Below are 25,994 nucleotides of genomic sequence, written 5' to 3' on the forward strand. Positions count from 1 at the left end.
ATAAAAATCGTGGATTTTTTAAAAATCTAATATATAAAAGGCAATGTGTGTATGTTAGTATGTTTGTTTGTTTGTATGTTTGTATGTTTGTATGTTCCGAATAGACTCAAAAACGGCTGAATAGATTTTCTTGAAAATTTCAGATAATGTACTGGGAACACCGGTGGTGAAAATAGGCTATATATTTTTTTGAATGGTCGTCGCGGAAGTGAAATATCGCGTTCATCCCAAATTATTCAAAAATGTATTATTTCAGATAATATACCTAATTTTAGTAAGCGTGACTACAAAACCGCTAAAACACTGGCTTCAATATGTGGGATAACGCGGTCAACGCCATATTTTGGAATACAGTGAAATCCCGATGACTTGAGATGCCACTGTATAGAAATTCCGAAAAATCGATTGGGAAATCTTATGAAATTTTGTATGTGGAGTTTTTATGTCTGAGAATAGGTCGTAATCTATTTTTTTTATCCCGCTAAGTGTAGTGACCGGTGGTCCTCCCCACAATTTTTTTAAGAAAACCGCGAAATTCAAGATACGTTTTAATATATTGTTTACAAATTGTTTGCAATGCTATGGTAATTACAGTCTTGACCCTGAATGGTCGTCGCGGAAGTGAAAATCGCGGTCATCACAAAGTTTTCAAAAATGTATTAATTCAATTAATATACATAATTTTAGTAAGCGTGACACAAAAATGATATTAACACTAGCTTGAACAAGTGGGATAGCGCGGTCGTGAGCTATTTTAATACGGCTAAGTGTAGTGACCGGAGGTTCTCCTTCAAAATTTTTTTTTTTTTTTTTAAATCTGAAGTCCATGATATGTTTGAACGTATTGTTTACAGATTGTTAGCAATACTACTGTAATTACTGTCTTGACCCTGAATGGTCTTCGCGGAAGTGAAATATCGCGAAAAGTGAAATATCGCGGTCATCACAAAATTTGCAAACATTTATTATTTCAGATAATATACATAATTTTGTAAGCGTGCCTAAAAAACGCTATAAACGCTGAACACTAAACAATAAGTGGGACAGCGCGATCAACTCCACATTTTGGAATACAGTAAAATCCAGATAACTTGAGATGTCACAAGATCGAAATTCCAGAAAGATCCATTGGAAATCAGACAAAGTTATTGATATACAATACAATATCATCATTGGAATCAGAATACCGCGATCGTGTTCGATTTTCGAAAATATTATAATTACGAATAAAATCTCAAAATGTGGGAAGTGAAACTTCATGAGCATTGATTTCAGTCCTTGGAATAGCTAGGTAAAGATACATTTTTTAAATACAGCAAAATCTCGATAATAACAACTACAAATTATAGAAGTAATTTTTTTATGAATTATATAAATGTTGCCATACATATCCCGAAGGAACATACATTTCGCTGAGGGGTATTTTACCACTATTGCATATAGAGCGCGAAGAAAAAAAGCGTTACGTTCGATCGGCCTAAATGAGGTTAAATCCACCAAAAATAGCGAAAATCAGGCGCCACCGTTCTATGGGAGCTATATCAAAACGAGGACGTATACTGAAAATTCTCTCTGAACTATCGAAAATCGGGAGGTACTGTTTTATGGGAGCTATAAAAGGCGAGTCTTTCGGTCGATGCGAATATTTATGCTCTCCTCTTTAAAATAAACCAGATTTCAGCCATTTCGGTGTGATAATGATGTTAAATCCTCAAAAAATAGCGAAAATCAGCCGGTACCGTTCTATGGGAGCTATATCAAAACGTGGACCTATACTAACAACTCTCTGCAGTAATTATTACGACCCCAACCGAGACCAACAATCCAATATATAGCAATGTTAATTGACGTGCACCGACCATTATATGTGGGTCACAAAGTGCTTTAAACTGTCGATTTATGGTGAAGGGTATAATAAAAGCGATTTTATATCTTAAATTTGGGGGATATCATTATATGGAATTTATGTCAAAACATTGATTTATATGATGAAGTTTCTAGAGGAATGTCTAATTATGGGTGTATCAATACTGGATAGATAACTAAAGTTTACACGGAGAACCCAAACAACGGGCCAGCAACGCGGACCGGGTCAGCTAGTATTTTTATAAAAATCGTGGATTTTTTAAAAAATATTTTTACAATAATCGTGGATTTTTTAAAAAATGTTTTGACAATAATCGTGGATTTTTTAAAAAATATTTTTACAATAATCGTGGATTTTTTAAAAAATGTTTTGACAATAATCGTGGATTTTTTAAAAAATATTTTTACAATAATCGTGGATTTTTTAAAAAATATTTTTACAATAATCGTGGATTTTTTAAAAAATATTTTGACAATAATCGTGGATTTTTTAAAAAATATTTTTACAATAATCGTGGATTTTTTAAAAAATATTTTTATAATAATCGTGGGTTTTTTAAAAAATATTTTTATAATAATCGTGGATTTTTTAAAAAATATTTTTATAATAATCGCGGATTTTTTAAAAAATATTTTTATAATAATCGCGGATTTTTTAAAAAATATTTTTATAATAATCGTGGATTTTTTAAAAAATATTTTTATAATAATCGTGGATTTTTTAAAAAATATTTTTATAATAATCGTGGATTTTTTAAAAAATATTTTTATAAAAATCGCGGATTTTTTAAAAAATATTTTTATAATAATCCTGGATTTTTTAAAAAATATTTTTATAATAATCGTGGATTTTTTAAAAAATATTTCTATAATAATCGTGGATTTTTAAAAAATATTTTTATAATAATCCTGGATTTTTTAAAAAATATTTTTATAATAATCGTGGATTTTTTAAAAAAATATTTTTACAATAATCGTGGATTTTTTAAAAAATATTTTTACAATAATCGTGGATTTTTTAAAAAATATTTTTACAATAATCGTGGATTTTTTAAAAAATATTTTTACAATAATCGTGGATTTTTTAAAAAATATTTTTACAATAATCGTGGATTTTTTAAAAAATATTTTTACAATAATCGTGGATTTTTTAAAAAATATTTTTACAATAATCGTGGATTTTTTAAAAAATATTTTTACAATAATCGTGGATTTTTTAAAAAATATTTTTACAAAAATCGTGGATAATAATCGTGGATTTTTTTAAAATAGTTTTATAATAAGCGTGGATTTTTTAAAAAATATTTTTATAATAATCGTGGATTTTTTAAAAAATATTTTTATAATAATCGTGGATTTTTTAAAAAATATTTTTATAAAAATCGTGGATTTTTTAAAAATATTTTTATAAAAATCGTGGATTTTTTAAAAAATATTTTTACAATAATCGTGGATTTTTTAAAAAATGTTTTGACAATAATCGTGGATTTTTTAAAAAATATTTTTACAATAATCGTGGATTTTTTAAAAAATGTTTTGACAATAATCGTGGATTTTTTAAAAAATATTTTTACAATAATCGTGGATTTTTTAAAAAATATTTTTACAATAATCGTGGATTTTTTAAAAAATATTTTGACAATAATCGTGGATTTTTTAAAAAATATTTTTACAATAATCGTGGATTTTTTAAAAAATATTTTTATAATAATCGTGGGTTTTTTAAAAAATATTTTTATAATAATCGTGGATTTTTTAAAAAATATTTTTATAATAATCGCGGATTTTTTAAAAAATATTTTTATAATAATCGCGGATTTTTTAAAAAATATTTTTATAATAATCGTGGATTTTTTAAAAAATATTTTTATAATAATCGTGGATTTTTTAAAAAATATTTTTATAATAATCGTGGATTTTTTAAAAAATATTTTTATAAAAATCGCGGATTTTTTAAAAAATATTTTTATAATAATCCTGGATTTTTTAAAAAATATTTTTATAATAATCCTGGATTTTTTAAAAAATATTTCTATAATAATCGTGGATTTTTAAAAAATATTTTTATAATAATCCTGGATTTTTTAAAAAATATTTTTATAATATTCATGGATTTTTTAAAAAATATTTTTCTATTATTAAAGAATATTTTTTCCAGAGAATTGGATTTTCAAAGAGTATTTTTTCCAGAAACGTGGATTTTTTTATGAATATTTTTCCCAGAAACATGGATTTTGTAAAGAATGTATTTACGAGAAACGGGTATTTTATAAGGAATTTTTTTTCAGAATCGGGGGTTTTTTAAAGAATGTTTTTCCCAGAAACGCGGATTTTTTATAAAATATGTTTTTGAAAGAATAATATTTTTTTTTAAATAATAGTGGATTTTTTTTTAAAAAAAATATTTTTATTAATGTGTTATATTTAATTCGACTTTTTTTCCTTTTTTAAAACTGAAAAGATAGTCAAGCTCGAGGTCACTATCATTTTTAATAAAAATATTTTTTTTTTTTTCAAAATAAGATTTCTATCAAAACATTAAAAAATAAAATAAATTTAAAATATGTGATTGCTTTTAAATATTTTTAAAAATCTGAACTTTTAACACATTAAAAAAGAGCCTGGAATTTTTTAAGCAATGTTTAAAATTTTTTATAGAAAATTTTTTTATCGGACGTTGATTTTAAAAATACTTTTATTTTGTTACACAATTTTCTCTCTGCAATTTTTAACTAGAAATAATTTTAAAACTAATTTCCGTTAAATAAAAAAAACGAAAAAATTAGCCGCATTAGAGGAAATGAATTTTTCTATTTTATTTGTATGTAGGTTTATTGTCGATAAACATAAATTTGTCATTCATTGTTGCCCAAAAAACAATAGACCGTCAATGGGCAACCACATCATTGGCAGATAACGAAATCTGCCAAAGAAGCCAACCAACCTGTGATAGCGTCGTAAACATTTTTAATTTCCGTCCACGGCAGAGAGAATCTATTTTCTGAATAATTTATTTCATTTAGCAAAAATGAGATGTGGATTTAAATTATTTCACTCTGTAATGGCTAACATTTTACCTATCGACGGGAATTGAGGGGAAATTAGGACTATTGACAGGTGACAAGTAGTCAATTTGCTAGAGAAACACTTTTTTTCATAAAATATGCAGTAAGGCAGGCTACAACAACAACAACAAGCTAAAACAAATATCAAAATGAAAACAAAATGCAAATTCTCATAACAACAGTAACAACAATCACAGTTTGGGGTGTGGGCGGGTTTGTCCGCTTGTCTAAATGGGTGGTAGGCTAATGTCTGGGTGTGTTATGTGTGGTCTAATGAATATTTACAGTTAGATGTTGATGTGGATTTCTTTGGAATGTATTTAATATTGTTCTACAAAAACTGTTTAATGCAAAAACAAACCATTTCTCTCAACGTTAGGAATAACTTATGCAGCATTAATGCGCTAAAACCATCATCCAATTAGAATTCCCAATGAGTTTTATTTTCAATTTGCCATTATTATAATTACCTGAAAAGAGATGAAAAAAATAAAGATAAGGGAATCAATTTAATGAAGTTAAGTGGATAATTAATAGTATAATTTTGTTATATATTAAAAATATCTTAGACCAGTTATTCTGGAGTTTTTAAATATAATTTTTCTAAAAAAGTGGATTTTAACAAAGGCTTAGCAAAAGCGTATTTACAAAAATATTCTTTAGAAAACGTGAGTATTTAAATAATGATTCAATAGATGATGTTTATAAATATAAAAATATGTTTTTATACATATTTTTTTAATAAACGTGGATTTTTTACACTTGTCATCAAGCCTGGATTTTTTTAAAAAATATTTTTTTAAATATAGCAAACCAGATTTTTTTCTTAAATATTTTTTTCAACAAACTTAATTTTTTTAAAGATAATTTTTTCTGAGATGTAGATGACGAGTTTTTTAAAGAAAAACTTTTTCAGACAACGCGGATTAAAAAACAACGTGGATTTTTTAAAGAAAATTTTCAGAGATCTTTGATTTTTTATAGGATTTTTTTCAGAGATCGTGTATTTGTTTAAAACAATTTTTTCAGAGAACGTGGATCTTTTAAATAAACATTTCTTGGAGAACGTGGATTTTTTAAAGAAAAATTCTTAGAGAACTTGAATTTATTAAAGAAAAATTTCTTAGAGAACGTGTATTTGTTAAAGAAAAATTCTTGGAGAACGTGGATTTAAAAAAAAAAAATCTTGGAGAAAGTGGATTTCATGTGTGTGAAGATAAATTGGATTTCAAATTGGAAAAGTTAAATTTAGCAAAGACACGAATCAACAACAGCGTACTGTACAGATCACTTCTAGGGCCAAATTTAAATTTGAATCTAATGACAAAATTTAATTTAAGAATGAAAATTAATATTTTTATAATATTCGAACAATATTTAACTGAATTAAAGGAAACTGTAAATATTTAACATACAATTTTATTATATTAATGAGGTTTGTTTAAACGTTTAAATAATTATATACGTGTCAAAAAAAAAAAATTGAAAAAAAATTATTTTATATTCCCACTACGAATGCTGCTAAAGGGAAATTACTGTGGGGCCCCCCACTAAATAATGGGGAGGGGTTCGTCCACGGAATATTTTTTTCTGGAAAGGACATCGAATGTACATCAAACCCATGTCTTTCAATAGATTCTAAATATATTCAGATTTTGGAAAAAAAATTATTTTATATATTCCCACTACGAAAGCTGCTAAAGGGAAATTACTGTGGGGCCCCCACTAAATAATGGGGAGGGGTTCGTCCACGAAATATTTTTTTCTGGATAGGGCATCGAACGTCCATCAAGCCCATGTCTTTCAATAGATTCTAAATATATTCAGATTTTGGAAAAAAAAATATTTTATATATTCCCACTACGAAAGCTGCTAAAGGGAAATTACTGTGGGGCCCCCACTAAATAATGGGGAGGGGTTCGTCCACGGAATATTTTTTTCTGGATAGGGCATCGAACGTCCATCAAGCCCATGTCTTTCAATAGATTCTAAATATATTCAGATTTTGGAAAGGGCATCGAATGTACATCAAACCCATGTCTTTCAATAGATTCTAAATATATTCAGATTTTGGAAAAAAATTATTTTATATATTCCCACTACGAAAGCTGCTAAAGGGAAATTACTGTGGGGCCCCCACTAAATAATGGGGAGGGGTTCGTCCACGGAATATTTTTTTCTGGATAGGGCATCGAACGTCCATCAAGCCCATGTCTTTCAATAGATTCTAAATATATTCAGATTTTGGAAAAAAAATATTTTATATATCCCCACTACGAAAGCTGCTAAAGGGAAATTACTGTGGGGCCCCCACTAAATAATGGGGAGGGGTTCGTCCACGGAATATTTTTTTCTGGATAGGGCATCGAACGTCCATCAAGCCCATGTCTTTCAATAGATTCTAAATATATTCAGATTTTGGAAAAAAAATATTTTATATATCCCCACTACGAAAGCTGCTAAAGGGAAATTACTGTGGGGCCCCCACTAAATAATGGGGAGGGGTTCGTCCACGGAATATTTTTTTCTGGATAGGGCATCGAACGTCCATCAAGCCCATGTCTTTCAATAGATTCTAAATATATTCAGATTTTGGAAAAAAAATATTTTATATATCCCCACTACGAAAGCTGCTAAAGGGAAATTACTGTGGGGCCCCCCACTAAATAATGGGGAGGAGTTCGTCCACGGAATATTTTTTTCTGGATAGGGCATCGAATGTACATCAAGCCCATGTCTTTCAATAGATTCTAAATATATTCAGATTTTGGAAAAAAATATTTTATATATCCCCACTACGAAAGCTGCTAAAGGGAAATTACTGTGGGGCCCCCCACTAAATAATGGGGAGGAGTTCGTCCACGGAATATTTTTTTCTGGATAGGGCATCGAACGTCCATCAAGCCCATGTCTTTCAATAGATTCTAAATATATTCAGATTTTGGAAAAAAAAATATTTTATATATTCCCACTACGAAAGCTGCCAAAGGGTAACTACTTTTTTTGCATCAAACTTGAAATTTTTAAATTAAAAAAATTGATTTTTTTAAAAATATATATTTAAGTTAACGTGATTTTTGATATTAAAAAAGTGGATATATAAATACAAATTTTCAACAATCGTGGATTATTCAAAAAAACAAAATATATATATATATATATATATATATATATATATATATATATATATAAATACATAAATTATTTTCCTACTATCGTGGATTTTTCATAAAATATTTAAAAAGTATGATTTGTAAAAAATATTTGAAAAGTGCTTTTGTTTTTAAATATTTTAAAAATGTGGATTTTTAAAAACAATTTTTAGAAAGTTGTAGATTTTTTAAGAAATAATTTTTCAAAAATAGAGAATTTTTTAAAAACAAATTTTCAAAAATTGTGAATTTTTTAACACATAATTTTTAAAAAATATTGCATTTTTAAAATAATATTTTTTTAAAATTCGGGGTTTTTTTAAGAAATAATTTTTCAAAAAAAAACTTATTTTTTCATCAAACGAGAATTTTTCAAAAAACAAACTTTTCCTCAAACGTGGACTTTTCAAAAAATATGTTTTTGAAAAATCCACTTTTGGGGAAAAAAAAATTTTTTTTAAAAAATCCACGTTTGGGGAAAAATTTTTTTTTTTTGAAAAATCCACGTTTGATGAAAAAATAAGTTTTTTTTTGAAAAATCGACGTTTGATGAAAAACTGTTTATTAAAAATCCACGAATTTTAAAAAAATATTATTTTAAAGATGCATAAAATGCATAAAAATGTTAAAAATAACACATAATTTTTAAAAAATAGTGGATTTTTTAAAAAATTATTTTAAAAATTCGCGGATTTTTAAAAATTGTGGAATTTTTAAAAAATATTCCAAAAACCTACATTTAAAAATATATATATAAAAACGTGATTTTTAAAAATTTTACAAAATCGTGAATTTTTAAAAATATTACAAAAACGAGTAAAATCACCAAACGTGATTTTTTTAAAAATATTACAAAAACAAACAACAACAAAAGCAAACTTGGATGATTTTAATTTTTTTAATAAAGGATAATTTTGGATAATCCTCCTTTAAGTTATTGGCCTCCCTCCCGGCTAAGCGAGTATTAAAGCGCAAACACCAATTTTAAATAATCATGATTTTGTAAATATTTTTTTAATAAAATGTATTTTTTAAAAACTATTTTTGGACAAAGGTTGAGTTTTATTTATTTAAATAAATTTTAAATATTTTTCAACAAAATTAGATTATTTAATTTTTTTCTTTAAACATAATTATTTAAAATATTTTTCCAATTTTTAAATAACAGTTTTGTGGAAAAATATTTTAAAAAATTATGTTTAAAGAAAGAAAATTAAATAATGTAATTTTGTTGAAAAATATTTTAAATTTATTTGAATAAATAAAAATCAAAAGTTTTAAAAAATACATTTTATTGAATTTTTTTTTTTTTTGATTTTTGGTTGTTTATTTCGACCTTTATTTTTATTAATCTAAACATAATATATAATAATCATCTCTTTTGCCAGAAAAACAAAGATCTCGATCACGGTTTTATTTATTAAATATATGTTTAAATTAGTTTTTTAATATGTTTCAACAAAAGTTGATTTTTTAAAAATACTATTTTCAATAGAAAAACAAAGATCTCGATCACGGTTTTATTTATTAAATATATGTTTAAATTAGTTTTTTAATATGTTTCAACAAAAGTTGATTTTTTAAAATACTATTTTTAGTAGAAGTGAATTTTTTAAAAAAAATTATATTTCAACAAACTTGATTATTAAACAATACGCGTGGATTTTTTAGATAATATTTTGGAAAAAGGTTGATTTAAAAAATAACATTTTTCAACATTTTTTTTTAATATTTTTAACAAGTTTTTGTAAATGGCATTTTACAAGAGATATCTTTTTATCAAGTGTTGATTTTGTAAAAAATATTTTCCAACCGAATGTGGATTTTATTTAAGAAATACTGTCCCACAAAATGTGGATTTTGTTCGAACAAATTTGAATTATACGTGGATTATGAAAAAAAAATTTTTCAATTTTTGATTAATACTTTTGGATTTTTAATATATTTTTTATATTATTAATTAAAATTATTAATTATTTATTAAAATTAATATTAAAATTATCTTCGTCCTAATAGGCAAAAGTTTTCAAATAAATAAAAATCAGCTTGAGGCGGGATGGGGTTTGCACCAACGTCCTTAAAAAAACATATGAAAAATATTATAATGGCCTGTTGGCTCGTAACTTCCGAGAGCTGCGCTAAAAGCATTTGTCATGGAAGCCATATAGTTTGAATGAGAATAAAGCTCATGACTGTAAAAAAAACATTGCATTTGAAAAATGAAAAGTTCGATGAGAGAGAAGCCACTCCACAGTCAATATGTCTGATGAGCTGCTACCAACAGCGAAACTTGGTCACATGGTGGTGCTTGTGTGGAATCGAATATTCGGGTTTCCCTTTACACTTGCAAAAAATTATCGGTCATTAAGCTCGACTCAAACAAGAAATTAATTAAAATATTTTTAATAACCAACCTTTAATTAAAAAAAAAGTAAAAAAGTGTCAGTCGGCTTTGCCGACAGATATATGCCCTCAGCCAATGGGAAGTGAAACTTTCACCTACGGACAGATCGAATGTATTTAAGGTCTCTTCAGAATTTTGTGGCCCTTTTTGGACATTTGAACTTGCCGACAAAAATGTGGATTAAGAATTAACTGCACTAAGACACAAATGTCGAACCTTGTTTAAACTAAATTTTGACAAAATATTAGGAGATCCAAAGTTTCGACCAAATAGGTTGCCCCATTCAAGTGATATCGTCTTAGCATTTTAGTGACATTTTTTAAATATTGGGGAGAAGTACCGAATGTTGTGGACCGGTATTGCCCATGAAACTAAGTTTGGATATAATATGACGAAGACCAAATGTTGCACCAAATCGGTTGAACAGTTCGAGAGTTATCGTGCTCTCCCACAGCCATATATGGTGACATAGGGATTTTTTACACCTTTCGGGCTGTTTTCCTAAGAAATACGGACTTGCCCCTGAAAAAACGTTTAACGTCGTAATGGAGGTAGCGAATGCAAATCGTTTCAACAAAAATCAAAGTGATTCGAGAGCAGGTCTTAAAGTGAACTTATCCGAAATTTGTGGGAAGTACCAGAAGGAGTAGACAAATATAGTCCATATTCGAACCTGATCTATATCTGGCAGATATATTAGGATGAGTTCAAGAGTTGTCGTGCACATAATTTTTCCGAATATTTTTGAACTTTTGTGGGGGAGGTACGTGAAGGAGTGGACCGATATGGCTTGTCTTCGAATTTAAACTATGTTTGGACAAAATATTACGAAGGCCAAATTTTGGACCAAATCGGCAGATCCGTTCGAGAGTTATTTTGCGCTCTATCCACTACGCACGGTGTTATAGTGGCTTTTTGCATCTTTCAGGTTATTTTCTCAGGAAGTATGGACTTGCCCCTGATGAAACTTGTATGGGGCAACGTAGCACAAACGTAGATTAAAAAAAAAATATATAGATGTACTTGATTTTTGCTAATATTTTGTGACCAACCTTTAATTAAAAAAAAAAAAACATTTTCTTATTTTTTATTTAATAATCAATAAATAAATTGGGTGACGTAGGGGATGGAAGATACCAAGGAACGGTCCTGACCGGTTTTAACATGGCAAAGCCCAGGATTTATCTTGGTCCCTCTCTTTCATCTCAAGTGGACACTGACCTCCCCGTGGTGTCACCTGGAGAACTGCCTTTAACACCCGTTAAAGGTAGTGAGCTAACATGTGCCGCGCGTTCACCCATAAGAACGTTAAAAACTTGGGTTTGGGCGTCGGGTTAGTAACCCTCCCCTAGAAAAAAACAGCCTACTATGAAAAAACGAAAGAAAAGAAAAACAAACCCCTCTAAAGTTGACGAGCCCCGCAAACGTTTTAAGGACCATGATCTGCGAATCTGCACCTGGAATGTTCGCACTCTTTATAGAGAAGGTGCAGTCTTCGCATTGGCAGACGTACTTGAAAAGTACAAGGCCGATATTACTGCCATACAGGAAATACGATGGATTGGGAAAGGCGTCACAACAACACCTAAAGGTGACGCACTGTATTATAGCTGCCATGACGTAAAGCATGAGTTTGGTTGCGGATTCGTAGTTAGTCGGAGACTAAAACATCTGGTATCCAGCTTCACCCCAGTGAATGAAAGACTTGCTGCAATTCGAATAAAAGCTAAATTCTTCAACATCAGCTTTATTTGCGCTCATGCTCCCACTGAAGAAAAGGACGAACAGACCAAAGATATATTTTACGAGCGCTTAGAAGAAACATATGACCGTTGCCCTGGCCATGACATTAAAATCATTCTAGGCGATTTTAATGCCAAAATTGGAAAGGAGAATATCTTTGGCCCAACAGTCGGGAAATTCAGTCTCCACAGTGAAACATCTGACAATGGTATGAGGCTGATAGACTTTGCAGCTGCAAAAAACATGGTAGTTAGCAGTACCAGATTTAATCATCTCGATATTCATAAGGGCACCTGGCTGTCCCCAGATCAAAGAACAAGTAATCAAATTGATCATGTTGTGATAGATGGAAGACATTCATCCAGCGTGTTGGATGTACGATCGTTCCGAGGCGCAAACATTGATTCGGACCACTATCTTGTTGCAGCAAAGGTACGTACCCGTCTAGACGTTGCAAATAAAGCACGAACAGACACAACGCGGAAGTTGGACATCGATAGGCTGCAAACACAACAGATAGCCACAGCATATTCCACTCAACTAGCCCAATTGCTTAACGCGAGCGCTCCTTGTCCCGATAACATAACAACACAATGGCAACATATTGCCCACTCCATGCAAACAGCCGCAAAATCCATACTTGGATTCCAGAGACCTCCACAAAGGAATTCATGGTATGACCAGGAGTGTCGTGCTGCTACCGAAGATAAAAATGCGGCATATAGAGCTACTTTAAAATCAGTAGCAACGCGTAGCGCACGAGAGAGAAGAGAAACGTCTTTTCCGCAAGAAAAAGAGAGAAATGGAAAAGCGGGAGTGTGAAAAAATCGAGATGTACAGGAGCCAGAATGAAGTCCGAAAATTCTACCAAATAGTGAAACATCAAACAGATGGCTTTGGTACAGGCACATCCTCCTGTAGAGACCAGCAAGGTAATCTGGTAACAGATACAGATAGCGTGCTCAGGATATGGAAGGAACATTTCTCCAATCTGCTGGTATCCAATAGTAGCGAAGACGATGATACCACAGATCCAATCCCAGAAGATGGTATAGAATGTATACCGCCCGGCCAAGATGAGGTGAAAACAGCAATCAACCGGCTGAAGAATAATAAAGCAGCAGGAGCCGATGGCTTACCAGCCGAGCTGTTTAAAATCGGAGGCGACGCGCTGATAAGGTGTATGCATCAGCTAGTTAGCACCATCTGGCAGGAAGAACGCGTACCCGACGATTGGAACCTGAGCATCCTATGTCCCGTCCACAAGAAAGGAGATAAGACTGTATGCTCCAACCATAAGGGCATAAGTCCACTCCCCATTGCCTATAACATAGTGTCAGGGACACTGTGCCAACGAATAAAGCCTATGCTCAATGAGATAATTGGACCATACCAATGTGGCTTTAGACCTGGCAAGTCCACCATTGACCAGATATTTACCCTGCGGCAAATCCTAGAGAAGACCCAAGAGATGCAGATCGACACATTTCACCTTTTTGTCGATTATAAAGCAGCATTCGACAGTCCCCTCCGATCAAAGGTATTCCATGCAATGTCTGAATTTGGTATTCCCGCAAAGCTCATCCGGCTTTGTAAGATGACTCTAACTGATACTAGGTCCTCAGTTAAAATTGGAAAGAACCTCTCCGAAGAATTTTGTACCAAAAGAGGTTTCAGACAAGGAGACAGCCTTTCGTGTGACCTATTCAACATTTTGCTGGAAAAGGTAATACGAGATGCAAATGTCAAAAGAAATGGCACAATTTACACCAATAGCCACATGTTACTTGCCTATGCTGATGACATAGACATCATGGGACGATCAGTAAAGGAAGTAACTGATACCTTTAGGAAGGTCGAAGCAGAATCTGCGAAAGTGGGTCTGGCGGTAAACGGCGAAAAGACCAAATTGATGGTGTCGACGCGCAAAGCGTCAATAGAGCTCGGACCAACTGTGGAAGTTGGTACCTACAATTTTGAGGTAGTTAAAGACTTCGTCTACCTCGGCACTGCCAGAAACACAACAAACAACATCAGTTGTGAAATAAGAAGAAGAATTGTATTGGCCAACAGATGCTACTATGGTCTAAGTAAGCAATTTAAAAACAAAGCCACATCTCGTCAAACAAAAATAACACTATACAAAACGCTGATACTACCCGTGCTAATGTATGGCTCCGAAGCATGGGTACTTGCGCAAGCAGATAAGGCAGTGCTTGGTGTGTTTGAGAGGAAAATTCTTCGAAAGATCTACGGGCCGATTTGCGTTGACGGTGAATATCGACGTCGTATGAACCACGAGCTATATAAGCTATACAAAGACATGCATATAGTTAAACGTATCGAGATGCAACGATTGCGTTGGCTAGGCCATATCATGAGAATGAGCGATGATGAACCCGCTAAAAAGGCGTATGAATACATGCCACATGGCGGTGCACGCAGAATCGGCAGGCCTAAGCTTCGATGGAGCACACAAGTGGATGAAGAAATGGAAAGGCGCGGTATTCCAAAAAGTCAAGCGAAAAACAGAGAGGAATGGAGATCTTTTCTTAGTTCGGTCTATGGAACAAATGTTCTAAGTAAGTAAGTAAATAAATTTAAAAAAAAAAAATCGACCAAAGTTCTATTATTATATTTCTGATTTTATATATTTTGTCCAAATGTTTATTTTTTTATATTCCCAAAATTTACGCACTTGTGACATTTTTGTTCCATGACCACCCTAATATTTATGACATTCTTAAGTTATGAAAAGAATTAAAACGTGTCACCCACCATCCACCACCTATCCCATGGTGGTGACTGATCATTTATAAAACAAGTAAAAAAGTATCAGTCGGCTTTGCCGACAGAGATATACCCTCAGCCTGTGCAAATTGAAACACTTTTTTCACCAAAAATCTTATGTATTTAGGGGGTTTCAAAATTTTGGTCGTATGAATCGACAAAAATGTTGATTAGGATTAAAGTTCAAAAATTTTGCGGAAAAGGTGCTTAAAGGAATGGACCGACATAGACCATGGGGGTGCCATAGGGGGTTTTTACACCCTTCGGGCTGTTTTCTCAAGAAGTATGGACTTGCCCCTGAAACAACTTTTACCATCGTAATTGAGGCAGCGAATGTAAGATGCTTCAACAAAAATCAAAGCGATTCAATAGCAGGTCTTAAAGTGAAATTATCCAAAATTTTGTGTGGGAGGTACGGGATGGAGTGGACAAATATAGTCCATATTCGAACCTGATCTATATCGGGTAGATATTATGAGAATGTGTAAAGTATGGACCAAATCGGTCACTTACATCAAGAGTTATCGTGGGCACACTTCTTCCGAATATTTTTGAACTTTTGTGGGGTAGGTACCTGAAGGAGTGGACCGATATGGCTTATCTACGATCTTAAACTAAGTTTGGAAACAATATTGCGAAGGTCTTAAACTGAACTTTTCCGAAATTTTGTGTGGGAGGTACCCGAAGGAGTGAACCGATTGAGTCCATATTGGAACCTCATCTAAGTTTAATAGAAATTACACGATGTGCAAAGTATGGACCAAATCGGTTATTCCTTTCAAGAGTTATCGTGCGCACAAGTTTTTCGACAATTTTTGAACATTTGTGGGGGAGGTACCGGAAGGAGTGGACCGATATAACCCATCTTCGAACTTAAATCAAATCTGGACAAAATATTTCGATACCCAAAATGTGAACCGAATCGATTGATCCGTTCGAGAGTTATCGTGCGCACCAGCCAGCCAGACAGACAGAAAGACAGACAGACAGACGGACGGACATTGCTAGATCTACTCAAAATTGTCTGAAACGGATATCGTACAAACATACTTGGGGTCTAAAACCATTATTTCGATGAGGCACATATTTGGTCGTATCAAAGTGTAAATACCCTCTTTAGCCTAAAGGCTGAGGGTATAAATATATCTGAAATATGTACATGATTTACACTAATATTTTGTGACCAACCTTTAATTAAAACAAGTAAAAAAGTATCAGTCGGCTTTGCCGACAGAGATATACCCTCAGCCTGTGCAAATTGAAACACTTTTTTCACAAAAAAACTTATGTATTTAGGGGGTTTCAAAATTTTGGTCGTATGAACCCACAAAAATGTTGATTAGGATTAAATTTCAAAAATTTCGCGGAGAAGGTACTTAAAGGAATGGACCGACATAGACCCTTCGGGCCATTTTTTCAGGAAGTATGGACTTGCCCCTGAGGAAACTTGTACCTTCGTATAGGGGAAAGTGAATACAAGATGTTACAACAAAAACCAAGGCGATTCGAGAGCAGGTCCTAAACTGAACTTTTCTGAAATTTTGTGTGGGAGGTACTCGAAGGAGTTTACCGATTGACTCCATATTGTAACCTCATCTAAGTCTGGTAGAAATTTCATAATGTGCAATGTATGGAACAAAACGGTTACTTCCTTCAAGAGTTATCGTACTCACAAATTTTCCGAACATTTTCGAACTTTTGTGGGGGAGGTACCGGAAGGAGTGGACCGATAAAAGCCATCTTTGAACTTGAACTAAGTTTGGGCAAAATATTACGAAAGCCAAATTTTGGACCGAATCGGCAGATCCGTTCGAGAGTTATCTTGCGCTCCAACCTCTACACACGGTGTTATAGGGTTTTTTGTAAATTTCAGGCTATTTTCTCAGGAAGTATGGACTTGCCCCTAATGAAACTTACAGCGTCGTATAGAGGACAGAGAATACAACTTGCGTAAACAAAAAACAAAACGATTCGAGACCTGGTCCTAAACTGAACTTTTCCGAAATTTTGTGTGGGAGGTACCCGAAGTAGTCGACCGATTGAGTCCATATTGGAACCTCATCTAAGTTTGGTAGAAATTACACGATGTGCAAAGTATGGACTAAATCGGTTATTCCCTACAAGAGTTATCGTGCGCAAAAGTTTTGCGACAATTTTTGAACATTTGTGGGGGAGGTACCTGAAGGAGTGGACCTATATGGTCCATCTTCGAACTTAAATCGAATCTGGACAAAATATTTCGATACCCAAAATTTGAACCGAATCGATTGATCCGTTCGAGAGTTATCGTGCGCACCAGCCAGCCAGACAGACAGACAGACAGACGGACAGACAGACAGACGGACGGACATTGCTAGATCTACTCAAAATTGTCTGAAACGGATATCGTACAAACATACTTGGGGTCTAAAACCATTATTTCGATGAGGCACATTTTTGGTCGTATCAAAGTGTAAATACCCTCTTTAGCCTAAAGGCTGAGGGTATAAAAACGTATATATTTTTTATACCCTCAGCCTTTAGGCTAAAGAGGGTATTTACACTTTGATACGACCAAAAATGTGCCTCATAGAAATAATGGTTTTAGACCCCAAGTATGTTTGTACGATATCCGTTTCAGACAATTTTGAGTAGATCTAGCAATGTCCGTCCGTCTGTCTGTCTGTCCGTCTGTCTGTCTGTCTGTCTGGCTGGCTGGTGCGCACGATAACTCTCGAACGGATCAATCGATTCGGTTCAAATTTTGGGTATCGAAATATTTTGTCCAGATTCGATTTAAGTTCGAAGATGGGCCATATAGGTCCACTCCTTCAGGTACCTCCCCCACAAATGTTCAAAAATTGTCGCAAAACTTGTGCGCACGATAACTCTTGTAGGGAATAACCGATTAGGTCCATACTTTACACATCGTGTAATTTCTACCAAACTTAGATGAGGTTCCAATATGGACTCAATCGGTCCACTCCTTCAGGTACCTCCCACACAAAATTTCGGAAAAGTTCAGTTTAGGACCTGGTCTCGAATCGCTTTGATTTTTGTTTACGCAAGTTGTATTCGCTGTCCTCTATACGACGCTGTAAGTTTCATTAGGGGCAAGTCCATACTTCCTGAGAAAATAGTCTGAAAGTTACAAAAAAACCTATGACACCGTGTGTAGTGGTTGGAACGCAAGATAACTCTCGAACGGATCTGCCGATTCGGTCCAAAATTTGGCTTTCGTAATATTTTGTCCAAACTTAGTTCAAGTTCAAAGATGGATTATATCCGTCCACTCCTTCCGGTACCTCCCCCACAAAAGTTCGAAAATGTTCGGAAAATTTGTGCGTACGACAACTCCTGAAGGGAGTAACCGATTTGGTCCATACTTTGGACATTATGAAATTTCTACCAGACTTAGATGAGGTTCCAATATGGACTCAATCGGTAAACTCCTTCGAGTACCTCCCACACAAAATTTCGGAAAAGTTCAGTTTAGGACCTGCTCTCGAATCGCCTTGGTTTTTGTTGTAACTTCTTGTATTCACTGTCCCCTATACGAAGGTACAAGTTTCCTCAGGGGCAAGTCCATACTTTCTGAAAAAATAACCTGAAAGTTGAAAAACAAACCCTATGACACCATGTTTATGGATGGAAGCGCAAGATAATTCTCGAACGGATATGCCGATTCCGGCCAAAAGTTGGCCTTCGTAATATTGTTTCCAAACTTAGTTTAAGTTCGTAGATAAGCCATATCGGTCCACTCCTTCAGGTACCTACCCCACAAAAGCTCAAGAATATTCGGAAAAATTGTGCGCACGATAACTCTTGATGGGAGTGATCGATTTGGTCCATACTTTACATATTCTCATAATATCTACCAGATATAGATCAGGTTCGAATATGGACTATATTTGTCCACTCCACCCCGTACCTCCCACACAAAATTTTTGATAAGTTCACTTTAAGACCTGCTATTGAATCACATTGATTTTTGTTGAAGCAACTTACATTCGCTGCTTCAATTACGATGGTAAAAGTTGTTTCAGGGGCAAGTCCATACTTCTTGAGAAAACAGCCCGAAGGGTGTAAAAACCCCCTATGTCACCCCCATAGTCTATGTCGGTTCATTCCTTTAAGTACCTTTTCGGCAAAATTTTTGAACTTTAATCTTAATTAACATTTTTGTCGGTTCATACGACCAAAATTTTGAAACCCCCTAAATACATATTTTTTTGTGAAAAACGTGTTTTAATTTGCACAGGCTGAGGGTATATCTCTGTCGGCAAAGCCGACTGATACTTTTTTACTTGTTATTTAATAAGAATAAATAAATTTAAAAAATGTTCGACCAAACTAAAATTATTACATTTCTGGTTTTATATATTTTTTCCAAATATTTATTTTTTTATGTTCCAATTTTTTTATGACCACCCTAATATTTATGACATCCTTATGTTATGAAAAGAATTAAAACAATTCACCCACCACCTATCCCATGGTGGTGACTGATCATTTATAAAATTAAGGTGGTTGTTAATGACATAAACAAACATGAATGAGTCGGTGTTCTCTCGGCAAATGGGTTATGCTCGGGGTGTTTAAGATACATATTTGTGAGTTCGTATTGATATGAGAATCGTTTTTCCTAAACAAAACAACGGCATATACAAATCAATTACGAGAAACAACTAAAGTGGTTCGTTTTTACGAAAACATACGACGGTGAGCATGTTGAGTTATGTTTTCTATTGATGTTGAGAAGTATATTTATTTGGAGTCAAAATAACAGAGAATATTTGTCGTTCGTTTTACGACAACAAACGGTGATGTTCTCACCACCGTTTCTCTGTTGAATCGAGAAATCTCTATGCTGTTGAGAAAATATCTCAGAGTACTTTCTCCAAACATAAAATCGATGGGTGGGTGGTTGGTTGTGTTGTGTAGTATTTTGTTTTCACGAAGAAAGTGGCCGAAGTGTGGGGGTGGGGGACGGATATCTAACAAATGTTGATATACTCATTTAATGGGTCTCTCTGTCGTTCTCTACCGGCAACACACGCAATTTGCTTTAGTCTATTTTTATAAAAACAAAACTAGCAAATAACCATCCAACCAACCCATTGAGGGAGAAATGTCTATGACAACTGCAAAAAAAAAAATTAAATAAAAATACAAAATAACAACAACTATTTAGACATTGAGAAAAACAAAATAATCAAAGAGTATAGAAAAACATCAAATGGTACTGGTGTTGTTGTTGTTGTGTGGCAGTGACTGACAAGATTTGTGATAATAGGGGTATTTTGATGTTTATAGGTAGTTTTCGTGTTAACGAACAAACAAAAATTAAGTCCATTTGTCAGTTGACAGTCGAAGAGGTATAGAGCGGGCAAAGTAGTCACGCGCGCACATAATACAAAAAGAAGCAATAAAATAAACGTAAATAAGACATTTAGAAAGTCAATTTGAAAATAAAAATATAGAAAATATTTTAGAAAATTTCCAAGGTCATAATTATGGATATTGTGGATACAACAAAAGTAACGGGTTTGAAAAAGGCCAATATACCCGAAAGCATAAAATATTATCAAGATTTGGGTAAGTCGAAAAAAGAAGAAGAAAAACACTTGAAAAAGTACTACCAAAAATAAATAATTTGTAAATTTACATTTCCAGATGACGATTCCAAGGAGCTGCTGCGCAGTGCCAACAAGGTCCGTCAAAATGCCTATGCACCCTACAGTAACTTCAAAGTAGGCGCCGCTTTTCGTACAAAATGCGGTCGCATTTTCACCGGTTGTAATGTTGAAAATGCTGCCTTCACACCATGTTCGTGTGCCGAACGTACCGCCATTTGTAAGGCAGTCAGTGAGGGTTTTCGTGAATTTTCGGCCGCTGCTGTGGTAGCCTATCAAGAGGATGCCTTCACAACACCCTGTGGTGTATGCCGGCAATTTATTATGGAATTTGCGGCAGAAGATCTACCCATCTATGTGGCCAAAGCTGTGGAGCATCCCTCTGAGAATCTCGATAAGTTGGAAAATCAAAGCACTGATCATGTTTTGTGTACCTCCATATATAATTTACTGCCAAATGGTTTTCGTAATTATAAATAAGTTTTCAACGAAAAAAGCTATATAGAAGTATTTTTTCCTAGTATTTATTTATTATTTGTAATTTTAAGTTTAGCAATTTTTTTAAAATAAATAGAAATACTTTCTTTGTGTAACAAAATTAAACAATGGCTAAGGGTTTTCTTTGTGTGTAATTTCAGCTAAACCGACATATTATAATTTGTTTTTAAAGATAAGTAATTGACGTTGACGTCAAAGTTTAGTGCCTACCTCGCTTGGTGCCTATTGCAAACTTGATTCGCTTATCAGATGGGCAATCAATCAGCTGATTGTGATTCCTATAATTGATGTGTAAAATAATCAGCGAATTCTAGAATTTGGAACGAAGTGGCTAATAAACAAAGGCAGAGAGATAATCAGCCAAAAATTATTTCTTAAAATAAAAATTAATGCCTATCCACGATTTGTCAAAAAATCAATCAAAAATATTTTTTAAAAATCCCACAAAAATATTTTTTTTAAAAATCCCTCAAAAATATTCTTAAAAAAATCTCTCAAAAATGTTTTTAAAAAATCTATCAAAAACGTTCTTAAAAAATCCATCAAACACATTTTTTTAAAAATACATGTTTAAAAACCCACATTTAGAGGGCAAAACATTAACAAAAACAAGTAAAAAAGTATCAGTCGGCTTTGCCGACAGAGATATACCCTCAGCCTGTGCAAATTGAAACACTTTTTTCACAAAAAACTTATGTATTTAGGGGGTTTCAAAATTTTGGTCGTATGAACCCACAAAAATGTTGATTAGGATTAAAGTTCAAAAATTTTGCGGAAAAGGTAGTTAAAGGAATGGACCGACATAGACAATGGGGGTGCAAAAACCAAGGCGATTCGAGAGAAGGTCCTAAACTGAACTTTTCCGAAATTTTGTGTGGGAGGTACTCGAAGGAGTTTACCGATTGACTCCATATTGTAACCTCAACTAAGTCTGGTAGAAATTTCATAATGTGCAAAGTATGGAACAACGGTTACTTCCTTCAAGAGTTATCGTACTCACAACTTTTCCGAACATTTTCGAACTTTTGTGGGGGAGGTACCGGAAGGAGTGGACCGATATAATCCATCTTGGAACTTGAACTATGTTTGGACAAAATATTACGAAAGCCAAATTTTGGACCGAATCGGCAGATCCGTTCGAGAGTTATCTTGCGCTCCAACCACTACACACGGTGTTATAGGGTTTTTTGTAACTTTCAGGCTATTTTCTCAGGAAGTATAGACTTGCCCCTAATGAAACTTACAGCGTCGTATAGAGGACAGCGAATACAACTTGCGTAAACAAAAAACGAAGCGATTCGAGACCAGGTCCTAAACTGAACTTTTCCGAAATTTTGTGTGGGAGGTACCCAAAGTAGTGGACCGATTGAGTCCATATTGGAACCTCATCTAAGTTTGGTAGAAATTATACGATGTTCAAAGTATGGACCAAATCGGTTATTCCCTACAAGAGTTATCGTGCACACAAGTTTTGCGACAATTTTTGAACATTTGTGGGGGAGGTACCTGAAGGAGTGGACCTAATTGGCCCATCTTCGAACTTAAATCGAATCTGGACAAAATATTTCGATACCCAAAATTTGAACCGAATCGATTGATCCGTTCGAGAGTTATCGTGCGCACCAGCCAGCCAGACAGACAGACGGACAGACAGACAGACAGACAGACGGACGGACATTGCTAGATCTACTCAAAATTGTCTGAAACGGATATCGTACAAACATACTTGGGGTCTAAAACCATTATTTCGATGAGGCACATTTTTGGTCGTATCAAAGTGTAAATACCCTCTTTAGCCTAAAGGCTGAGGGTATAAAAAAACGTGAAAAAATCTTCTTTAAAAAGTCCACGATTTGTGGTCTGATAGCCCATGAAAAATAATCTTTAAAAAATCCACGTTTAGAAGACAAAAACATTTGTAAAAAAACAAAAACTTGAAAAAATCTTCTTTAAAAAATCCACGTTTAGAAGACAAAAACATTTGTAAAAAAACAAAAACTTGAAAAAATCTTCTTTAAAAAATCCACGTTTAGAAGACAAAAACATTTTGTAAAAAAACAAAAACTTGAAAAAATCTTCTTTAAAAAATCCACGTTTAGAAGACAAAAACATTTGTAAAAAAATAAAAACTTGAAAAAATCTTCTTTAAAAAATCCACGTTTTGTGGTCTAATAACCCATGAAAAATATACTTTAAAATATCTACGTTTTGTGGTCTGATAGCCCATGAAAAATATTTTCTTCAAAAATATTTTTTAAAAATCCAAGTTTTGTTGTCGAAAAATAATTTTTAAAAAATCCACATTTTGGGGCCTAATAACCCATGAAAAATATACTTTAAAGTATCCACGTTTTGTGGTATCCACATTTTGTGATATGATATCCACTATTTGTGGTCTAATAGCCCATGAAAAATATTCTTTAAAAATCCACGGTTTGTTGTCGAAAAATAATTTTTTGGTCTGATAACATGATATGATACTTTAAAATATCCACGTTTTGTGGTCTAAAAACCCATGCAAAAATATTCTTTCTAAAATCTACAATATTAAAAAAAACTGAAAAATATTTCTTAAAAAATCCACGTTGGTGATCCGATGGTTTATGAAAAAATCGTTTTTTTTTAATCCCTCAAAACATTCTTTTAAACCAATGTTTTTAAAATAATTCTTTCAAGAATATTTTGTGCAAAAAACACTTTTTGTAAAAATCTCTCAAAAATATTTTTTAAGAAATCCCTAAAAATTTTTAAAAATACTTCTTTTAAATATCTCAAAAAATCCAAACTTAGTGATTAAAAATGTTTTTTTTTTTTTATTTTTTAAATACCTCAAAAATATATAGAAATATATTAAAAAAAAAAATTCCACATGTGATGGTCTGATTGTTCATGAAAAAATATTTTTTAAATCTTTAAAAATATTTTTTAAAAAATTCACATTTTTTCAAAATCTCTTAAAAGAATTTTAAAAAAAATCCAAGCTTTTTACAAATCCCTCATAAATATTTCTTAAAAAAATCCACGTTTTTTAAAATCCCTGAAAAATATTTTTAAAAAATCCGAACTCTTAAAAAATCCCTCAAAAATATTTTAAAAAATTCACATTAAAAAAAGTTTTTAAAAAATTTAACCTTTTTAAAAATCCCTCATAAATATTTCATACAAAATCCACTTTTTTTAAAATCCTTGAAAAATATTTTTAAAAAATCCAAGCGCTCGAATACCTCAAAAATATTTTATAAAAAATTCACTTTTTTTTTAATATTTCTTAAAAAAATTAAGTTTATTTAAAATACCCCAAATATATATATTTTTTAAAAATACACGTTTTGCTAAATTCCTCAAAAATATTTTTTTAAAATTCCAAAATTTTTCAAAAATACTTAAAAAAATTCTAGTTTTTTAAAAATCCATCAAAAAAATTAAAAAAAAAATCCAAATTGTTTTAAAATCCCTCAAATATATTTAAAAAAATCCACGTTTATCAAAATCCCTTAAAAATATTTTGTTAAACAATCAAGTTTTTTTTTTAAATCCCTCAAAAATATTAAAAGAAAAATTTTTAAAATATTTCAAACATATATTAAAAAATCAAAATCCCTCAAAAATATTTTTTTAAATTTTTAAATAGATTCACTCTTTTGTTCAATTCCTCAAAAATATTTTTTAAAAAACCAATGTTTTTGTTATTCCTCAAAAATATTTTTAAACCCACGTTCTTTTAAAATTAATAACAAATATTTTTTAAAAAATCGACGGTTTTGTTAAATTCCTCAGAAATTCACAAAAATATCTTTCAAAAAATCCACGTTTTGAAACCCCACGTTTATGTTAAATGCCTCAAAAATATTTTTCAAAAAATGCACGTTTTTTGATAAATTTCTCAGAAATATTTTTTAAAAAACTCCTCTTTTCGGTTAAATTCCTCAAAAGTATTTTTAAAAAAATTCTTGTTTCTGTAAGATACCTCAAAAATATATTTAAAAAGATCCACGTTTTTGGTAAATTCCTCAAAAATATTTTTTAAAAAATCCACTTTTTTGTTAAATTTCTCAAAAATATTTTTTACAAAATCCAATTTTTTTTTAATTTCTTCAAAAATATTTTCTAAAAAATCCACGTTTTTGTTAAATTCCTCAAAAATATTTTTTTGTTCAAAAATCCACGTTTTTTGTTAAATTTCTCAAAAATATTTTTTTTCAAAAATCCACGTTTTTGGTAAATTCCTCAAAAATATTTTTTAAAAAATCCACGTTTTTTGTTAAATTTCTCAAAAATATTTTTTAAAAAATCCACGTTTTTTGTTAAATTTCTCAAAATATGTTTTAAAAAAATCCACGTTTTTTGTTAAATTTCCCAAAAATATTTTTTAAAAAATCCACGCTTTTTTAAATTTTTCAAAAAAATTTTTTAAAAAATCCACATTTTTGTTAAATCCCTTAAAAATATTTTTTTAAAAAAAATCACGTTTTCGGTAAATTCCTCAAAAATATTTTTTTAAAAAATCCACGTTTTTCATAAATTCCTCAAAAGTATTTAAAAAATCCACGTTCCTGTTAAATTCCACAAAAAAATGTGCTTGTTAAATGCCTCAAAAATATTTTTTTTTTAAAAAAATCCACTTTTTTGTTAACTTCTTCAATAAATTTTTTTAAAAATCCACGTTAGTGTTAAATTCCTCAAAAATATTTTTTAAAAATCCACGTTAATGTTAAATTCCTCAAATATATTTTTTAAAAAATCCACGTCTTTTGTTAAATTCCTCAAAAACATTTTTTAAAAAATCCACGTTTTTGTTAAAATTCTCAAATTTGTTAAAATTCTCAAATTTGCCAACTTCCTCAAAAATATTTTTTAAAAA

At 31.7% G+C, this 25,994-nt stretch overlaps 2 protein-coding genes across 6 annotated transcripts in view; one reads left to right on the forward strand and one right to left on the reverse strand.

Annotated features, from left to right (window-relative positions):
- The window catches only part of msi (RNA-binding protein musashi), a 576,326-nt gene that overhangs the window by 232,289 nt on the left and 318,043 nt on the right, over positions 1–25,994 (reverse strand). The window lies entirely within an intron of this gene.
- On the forward strand, positions 20,297–21,233 carry LOC141400037 (cytidine deaminase-like). 2 transcript variants are annotated; one of them, XM_073979451.1, is made up of 3 exons: positions 20,302–20,438; positions 20,495–20,597; positions 20,676–21,233. In XM_073979451.1, exons 2-3 carry the CDS (start codon positions 20,516–20,518, stop codon positions 21,113–21,115), a joined length of 522 nt encoding a protein of 173 aa, XP_073835552.1. In that variant the 5' UTR covers positions 20,302–20,438; positions 20,495–20,515; the 3' UTR covers positions 21,116–21,233. The 2 variants fall into 2 exon arrangements, with proteins under 2 accessions (XP_073835545.1, XP_073835552.1); XM_073979444.1 differs by having other exon boundaries at positions 20,297–20,597.

The sequence above is a fragment of the Musca autumnalis genome, unplaced genomic scaffold (assembly GCF_047663935.1).
Source record: "Musca autumnalis isolate F117 unplaced genomic scaffold, ASM4766393v1 scaffold_1, whole genome shotgun sequence".
In the NCBI taxonomy this organism is placed as follows: domain Eukaryota; kingdom Metazoa; phylum Arthropoda; class Insecta; order Diptera; family Muscidae; genus Musca; species Musca autumnalis.

Bases quoted from the DNA above. Each gene is read 5' to 3' on its own strand.
- LOC141400037 (XM_073979444.1), top strand. From the start codon at position 20,516: ATGGATATTGTGGATACAACAAAAGTAACGGGTTTGAAAAAGGCCAAT. The intron at 20,598-20,675 runs GTAAGTCGAAAA...TTACATTTCCAG, and splicing joins AAAATATTATCAAGATTTGG to ATGACGATTCCAAGGAGCTG.